We start from the raw sequence: 8,476 nt of genomic DNA, 5'->3' as shown, positions 1-8,476 counted from the left end.
GATTAATCACTGAAAGCCTTCTTCTCAAGTCTTTATACACAAAGTGGGATTAATCAACCCTACCTTAACTTTTCTCATAAAATTGTTTTTAATGACTTTTTAACATTGTTAGTAACATAGACATAACATAAAATTTATCATTTTAACCATTTAAAATGTACTATTCAGTGGCGTCAAGTACCTTCATGTTACTGTGCGACCATTACCACTATCCATCTTTAGAACTTCTTTATCCTCTCCAGCTGAAACTCTGTCCTCATTGTTACACCCTCTCGGTCTTCTTCCCCCCAGCCTCTGGCAACTGTTTTACTTTCTGTCTCTATGAATCTGACTATTCTGGGTACTTCATATATGTGGAATCATGCAATATTTGTCCTTTTATAATTGGTTTATTTCACTTGGCATAATGTCTTAAAGATTTATTGATGTCATAGCATATCAGAATTTTTCTTTTTAAAAGATGAATTATAATTCCATTGTGTACACACACATTGGAATTTTGTTTATTCATTCATCTGTTGATGAACAGTTGGATTGCTTCCACGTATTGGCTATGTAGATTATGCAATATCTCTATGAACATAGGTTGCAGATTGTACAAGTCTCTATTTTTAATTCTTTGAGGTGTAGAACAGCTAAATCATACGTTAATTCTATGTTTAATTTTTTGAGGAACCACCATACTGTTTTCCATAGCCACTGCATTGTTTGCCTGAGGAGTGCACAAGCATTTCAATTCTGCACATCCTCACCAACATCTCCTAGTATTGAGCTTTGAGAAAGAAATAAAAAACATGACTATAAAGATATGCCATACGTGATGTGAACATTATTGTTACAAGCTGTGATAACAGTATTAGAAATTGGACAGTGTCCTGCATTTCAGTGGTTTTAAGCATAGAGAAAAATGAGGTACATTATAAAATATGTAACTTTTATAATAGTTAAAGCAACTATGTTTTTGAACTTTTTATCACGTTAGGGATTGATGAACCATTGCACATCAAGAGAAGAAAAGTCATAAAACCAGGTTTTATACACAGTCCGTGGAAAAGTGCATACATCAGACAGCACAGAATTGATACTAACTGGAGGCGAGGAGAACTCAAATCTCCTAAGGTAACTGAACTCTTGCACAGTGTAACAGAAACCATTAATCAGTGTTAGTACCTAGCATACTATTTCTCTTCTTGGCAAGCTACATAATTTGACTCCTATCTTTGGTGGAAAGAATACAATATATTTAGAAATAACTGAAAGTGTAACTGACAATATTCCTTTATTGCTAATTTCTCTAATCAGACAACTAATTGTACTTTTAAAAAAAAGATGAATTGAATTGAATATTTATTTAATGTAAATTAAATTCTCTGAATATACTATTCAATTTTATTGTATCATATACATTGTACTTAAGAATTTGCTGCCTCTTCTGACTACATAGTCCAAAGGTGATTTTCTGAGGAGTGTCTGTATTTGGGGTTTGGTAGCTTTTCAAGCTTTTTTACCATTCTTTATATACCATTTATATACTTGAAATGTACAACATGCTTGAAATTATTGGATATATTTTTTACAACTAGAAAAAAACAATTTAGGGAGAAATTATACTAATATGTATACATGATGACAAGTTTTTTCATTTTTAAGTTGAAAAAGCTGATAATTGTTACACTTTCTAGTTAGTAGGTGCTTTCTTTTGTTCTTGTGTGTTAAAGTTGCAAAAATCAGAGGCATATTCTTTTGGTTTGAGCTGGTCAAATAAATGAATGTAAAATATATTTGTGTTTGAACCATATTTAGGAGGTTTTGATTCAGTAAAATTTTAATAGTTGATACAAATAATAGAATATGGAAACAATGCAATGTTATTCTCTCAAATACAAAGAATAGAATATGGAAACAATGCAACATTTAATTCTTGATTCATCAGTCAGGAAGATACTGCTTCATATTTTATATAAATTTTAGTGTTCCAGAGATAGGCTACAGATTACCGTTTCTGTGTATGGTTTCATTTTTCTTCTTACCAGTATTTTTAAAAACATAATTTAATAACATATTTCTAATATGTATGTCTATCTTATAGGTGCTGAAAGGACATGATGATCATGTGATCACATGCTTACAGTTTTGTGGTAACCGAATAGTTAGTGGTTCTGATGACAACACTTTAAAAGTTTGGTCAGCAGTCACAGGCAAAGTAAGTTTACTTCTTTCTGTTCTTCACAGAGTCACCATTTTATATATAACTTTGTAAGGATCAACAAGTAAAAAGCAAACAAGGATTCATTTTTGATCCTCGTTTATATGGATAGCAAATATCAGAGCTTCTAACTTAGCCTTTTTCCTCATATTTATGAAAGTCACCTTAGCATAATGATAATGATGTTTCTCATATCATCAATTTATGTCTGGCCAGGTGCAGTGACTCACACCTGTAATCCCAGCACTTTGAGAGGCCAAGAGCCCAGGAGTTTAAGACGAACTTGGGCAGCATAGCAAGAGACTCTGTCTCTATAAAAAAATGAACAATTAGCCAGGCATGATGGCATGTACTTGTAGAACCAGCTACTCAGGAGGCTGAGTCAGGAGGATCACTTGAGCCCAGGAGTTCAAGGCTGCAGTGAGTTATGATCATGCCACTGCACTCTAGCTTGGGTGACAGAACAAGACCTTGTCTCATAAGTGAATAAATGCATACGTGCATATTTTATCTGTCTCTGTGACTTAGATATTTTAAGATCTCTCAGATGTGCTTTATGTTTTTGAATCAATTTTTTCCACCTTTGTTAACCATCTAAGTTATACCTAACTACTTTTTAAATATTTTTCAAAAAATGTATGATTGGGGATATTTGTTCTTCATGAACTGTTTTGGTGATAAGCTACCTATTGTTTAGAAGTTAAATGCATCATGTTAATTTAGACTTAAGCCTTTATGAGATATAAGCTAAGCAAATTCTAGGTATTTAAATGTGAGTTTGTAGAAAAAAGCAATTCTAGCATTTTTATCTGTGTACTAGAAAGATATTCTCATGAATTAAGTAATTGACCACTTAAAAAATAACAGAAAAGAGTGTGAAAGAAGAAAGAATATGTTTTTTAAAATGTCTTTTCACCTTGATGCTTCTTGGGCAACAATCTTTCGAGTCAGATGTTAATAAGCAGCTTCATGTTTCCATAGCGTTTTGGATTTATTTCAGAGTTTTAATGTCTGTTTTTACTTGTCTAGAAGTAGCTTGGCTGGCTCCTAACTACTGCCTTAGGGCACATTCAAATAAAATGTGGTATGTAGCCACACCCAACATTGTTGGGGTACTTTTATTGAATCTATCTCTATGGAAGAAACCAAGTTGTAGTTTTCAGTATTATATCATAGAGGAGGCCAGGCTAAAGCTACATTTGCTTCTGTATCACATGTTTTGCTTTTTATCACATGTGTTATATCATGTAGTTCATAGCATGTGTTTGCTTTCTATATACTTGTTTCTCAGTTGTGTGTTCTTATATAAGTATGTAATGGTACTGAATAAACAAAGTAATATAGTGATGGATCACGTTATGTTGATGTGCAAAAAATGTTTTCTCATGGGCCAATCAAATTGAATAAATAATTTTATTCCAAATTTTAATGAACTATTAAAATATTATTTAATCACTTTCTTTTCTACCCCAAAGTAATCATCTTAAGTGTTTTTCCAGTGTCTGAGAACATTAGTTGGACATACAGGTGGAGTATGGTCATCACAGATGAGAGACAATATCATCATTAGTGGATCTACAGATCGGACTCTCAAAGTGTGGAATGCAGAGACGGGAGAATGTATACACACCTTATATGGGCATACTTCCACTGTGCGTTGTATGCATCTGCATGAAAAAAGGTAAGGGAAAATTCCATTATGGTTGTGATGTCTTCCTCTGTTGCTTGTGAATTTGGGTCCTTTCTATGTAGAGTCACTGAGATAGAGATAATATGCTCTTAAATGGTCTAATTATTAGATTCTAGAGGTTTATATTCTAAGAAAGCCATAGTGTATAGGCTTAAAAGTTGAGATGGTCTTTAGATCTCCTCCCTCATTTGATATTTTGGTTGGGTTCCTCCTTCAGACTCTCTACTCTCTAATCCTTTTTATTGTTCCTGTATCTTGATGATTCATCATCTTCAAACAGAAATCATTTTCTCTCTCTTTTTTTATGTTCATATTTATGCAGGTGGGCCAAATGTAGTGATTGAGGCTCCAAGGCTGAGTCTTTCTAATTACCTACCCACTTTTCTCCCACTCCTATCTCCTCTAAGTCTACACAAAAGCTGAGGCCTGTGGGTTTACATTTATTCTCTCATTTTGAACTATAGCCATAACTTTTAAACTTGGTCTTCTTACCTTTTGTTCAGATGACAGAGAGCCCTTCTATAATTATGATAGTATCACTACCTTGTTCTTAAGTCTGTGGGAGCCTACTGTTCCCTACTGAAGTAAGAAATCCTCATCCCAGTCAGTTTTCAAAATGGTTTCAGCCTAACTGGACTGCCTACCTTTTTCTTCTCAGTGCTTTTGCTTTCATCTCCTCCTACAAAACCTTCCTTATTTTTCTGTTGACATGTCTTCATTTACCCTAACTGTAATTTCTACTTCATTCGTTAAAAATGTCGCTCTCAAATGTCTTACAATGAACTGACTGTAGTCTTTACCTTTAATTCTGTCTGCATCTTCTTTATTAAGAACCATTCATTAAGCAGATTTCATACTACATCTGAAACGTGTTGAGAACACCTTTTCATCTGGAATTTGGTTCTACTTTGCACAGTGTGCTGTACTGTTAAAATTAGGGGAATTGATAGTAAGAGACCTTGCATTTGAGTTTCTATTGTGTTCTGACTTAAATCTTATAATGCTTTAATTTTCTACTTTTTAAATATGGAAACGGTGGCATTTCTTGATATCTCCTGGAAATGACATAAGGATACCTGAGTTTTCAGCTTTATTTTATAATCCAAAAATGATTGCAGTATTTGTATTACTCTGCTTTTAAGAAGAATGTAGCTTTAATAATCTGTAGCGAGATTTTAAGGGATTTCCATTGTGTAATAGATGTATATATCTTTCAAAATCTTATGTCTTAATATCACTGTAGCCTATTGAATATTTGTACGTTTAATCATTATAAGCATAAGCATCCTTTGTTTGAGGACATGTCTAACACTGGTTAATTTTACCAGAATATATAGTATAAAACACATAATCTCTAGCCGTTTAAATACCAAATTCTTATTTGTTTTGTTGAATAACCTTCATTGAATTTTTTACTGAATCACAAGAAAAGATATGTGTTCATAATTGAAATCTGGGAAAATGACAGAAAACCATAAAGAAGAAAATTTAAATTATTCAAAATACTATTACCTAGAGTTCTCCTGTTAACATTTTATACACATGCCCACATTATTATTTTATTTCTAGAATCAGGAACTTATTGTGTATACTTAGAGTCAGCTTCTTCTTTTTTAATATAATATAGTAGTTTTCAAACTCCGTCTCACAGAACCTGAAGGTGCTAGAACAAAAGTCTATCAATTAGGGAACCAAATGGGGAGAATTTTAGGTTTCCCAATTTCCTATTCTAATCAAAGTAACACAATATTTTATGTTGATATTATATATCAAAGTTTTATATAGGATTTCTTTTTTTTTCTGCTTAAGAAAAAAAAACTTTAAAACTATCGACTTCCTCTATCATGTTTTCCAATGTTATTAAAAATTCCAATACTTTTTTTTTCTGTTTTCCCCCTACAGAGTTGTTAGCGGGTCTCGAGATGCCACTCTTAGGGTTTGGGATATCGAGACAGGCCAGTGTTTACATGTTTTGATGGGTCATGTAGCAGCAGTCCGCTGTGTTCAATATGATGGCAGGAGGGTTGTTAGTGGAGCATATGATTTTATGGTGAAGGTGTGGGATCCAGAGACTGAGACCTGTCTACACACGTTGCAGGGGCATACTAATAGAGTCTATTCATTACAGGTAAGAGATTTTTATCTCTCACATCCCTTAGATGCTCTACTGATGAATCATAAGATTGTTTCACTTAAATAATCACTGTCAAATTACCAATCCAATGCAGTCCCAAAAAATGAATCAGATTATCCTTATGTCTTTATATACTTTAAAATTGGCATGAAAAAAGCATAAATTTCAAAACTATATGCTGTAATGGTTTCTATTTTCTGTTTCATTTTCCCTATAAAATACAAATATTTATCATGCAGCCTGACACTTCAGGGGTCTAAATTTTGCTATATTAATTAATGATTAGATAGTTTCATCAGAGTGTAACCTGGATCTTAATAAACTCCTTAGCTGAGGATTAATTTGACCAAAAGCTACCCCTTTGCCTTGATAGCTAAAAATTGATGAACCATGTAATTGCGATTCCATCCCCATTCAAAGTGGAAGTGGATCCTTTCTGCATAACATTTCTCCCCTCTCCTAGCGCCACTGATTTTTAGTTGTAAGAAAGGAAATTTGACTAAACTGATTTTTTTATTGTTGTTTGCATTTGGACCTGATATCCTTGAATAGGTTGTCATATTTTGAGATGGTTGACTAGATTAATGAAAAGTTTAGAAAATGGATTTTGTTTTATTTCTTGAAAGGCAGCGTTTTCAATTTAAAAATATATACTTTTGCTTACATAACTTATTTACCTGTTAAAGCCATTAATAATCAGCAAATTAGTACATAATTTCAGCACTGACAATTCTGTTCTTACAATATTTTTTTAACTGACGAGGTACTGTCCATGTCAGGAAATATTGGCATATGGTGGAGATGTTCGTTAAATTAAAAAAGGTGATGAATTTGAAGGAGAAGAAATTGGCTACAACTGGTTTTATGTTTTATGAATTTAACGAATGTAATATTCTCATCTAAATAAACGTTTTGATTGAAAAAAGAGGTAGCCACATTTTTACATATCTCTGGGAATTGGTAAATATTTATGGGTCTTTGGTGTAGTGGGGAAGCTGGAGAAGATGTGCTGTGTAGCTTTCTTTTGCCACCAAAATGCCACATTAATTACATCTAATTCCAGATGTAATTATCTTTTGGCACATTTCCTGTTAGTGTTAGGGTCTCATAAATGGAGCGTTTGTTTAACACACAGTTTTTAACATAATTTACTTTTGAACATCATGAAAGATAACTCTAGCCTTTTTCATGCCTTAGGTGCTGATAAGCATGCCCTCTCTTGCAAGCTGTGTCATTATGACGTCCTACTGGGAAGTAAAATCCAAATGGCAAAACCTCACTTAGTCATCCATGGTATATAGCAACTGAGTGAGGCCAGATAATCTGGAAATAATATACTGTTCATTTTACATGCTTTATCTTTTTTGTTAAGTTGTTCTGCATCTAGTTTGAAGCAACTGGGAATAAAAATTACCATTTCTGATAGAGTGTCTGAGAACATGCACTTGATGTTGCTTGATGGCATGCACTTTATCCTTGTTGCCATTTTATCCTAGTACCTCATTTTGTTCCTGATAGTACCTCTTTCCCATTCTCTCCTCCTCCTCTATTAGGATTACGGTCAATAATAGATAAGAAGAGTACTTATATAGGCTCAGCCCCCATAGCTCAGTGAGTAGGGCGCCAGCCACATATACTCAGGCTGGCGGGTTTGAGCCCAGCCCAGGCCTGCTAAACAACAATGACAACTGCAACCAAAAAATGGCTGGGCGTTGTGGCAGGCACCTGTAGTCCTAGCTACTCGAGAGGCTGAGGAAAGAAAATCGCTTAAGCCCAAGAGTTGGAGGTTGCTGTGAGCTGTGACGTCACAGCACTGTACTGAGGGCGACATAGTGAGACTCTGTCTCAAAAAAAAAGGAGTGCTTATATTTCTAATAAACTGTATCTGTTGTAGTTCGATGGCATCCATGTGGTGAGTGGATCTCTTGACACATCAATCCGAGTTTGGGATGTGGAGACAGGGAACTGCATTCACACGTTAACGGGGCACCAGTCATTAACAAGTGGAATGGAACTCAAAGACAATATTCTTGTTTCTGGGAATGCAGATTCTACAGTTAAAATCTGGGATATCAAAACAGGACAGTGTTTACAAACATTGCAAGGTATGTATTGGCTACCCATCTTTAGTTAAGTTCATTGAAAATGAGCTTGTTACTAAAGAGAGAAAGATGGAACTTTACCATCGAAAGAGTTAACCTCATACGAAATACTTATTTCAGGTAAGTTTATAAACATTTTTGCTATGATGTATAGAACTAGTCTACCCTCAAGAAAATGTTTTAAATTTTGTTTTTAACATATAAAATTGTTTAGTTGTCTACTTAACCATAAAGAACAGTGAGAAGAAAGAGCTTGACTTCACAGAAGCAATGTACTCATTATATTTTTTGAGTGACCATTTTATTTTGAATTTGTAATCTGATTTTAAAGGGCTACCTTATTT

The 8,476-nt window shown here is 33.9% G+C and overlaps 1 protein-coding gene across 1 annotated transcript in view; it reads left to right on the top strand.

The window, feature by feature from the left end:
* Positions 1-7,848: 7,848 nt before the first annotated feature.
* The window catches only part of LOC100950915 (F-box/WD repeat-containing protein 7), a 1,777-nt gene continuing 1,149 nt past the window's right edge, over positions 7,849-8,476 (top strand). The window contains exon 1 of the mRNA XM_023513431.1: positions 7,849-8,135. Within this exon, the coding sequence (XP_023369199.1) occupies positions 8,039-8,135 (97 nt within the window). The 5' untranslated portion in view covers positions 7,849-8,038. The remainder of the gene's footprint in view (positions 8,136-8,476) is intronic.

The sequence above is a fragment of the Otolemur garnettii genome, unplaced genomic scaffold, assembly GCF_000181295.1.
Source record: "Otolemur garnettii isolate 467f Iridium unplaced genomic scaffold, OtoGar3 scaffold00041, whole genome shotgun sequence".
NCBI lineage: Eukaryota > Metazoa > Chordata > Mammalia > Primates > Galagidae > Otolemur > Otolemur garnettii.
This window is presented reverse-complemented; position numbering and strand designations above follow the sequence as displayed.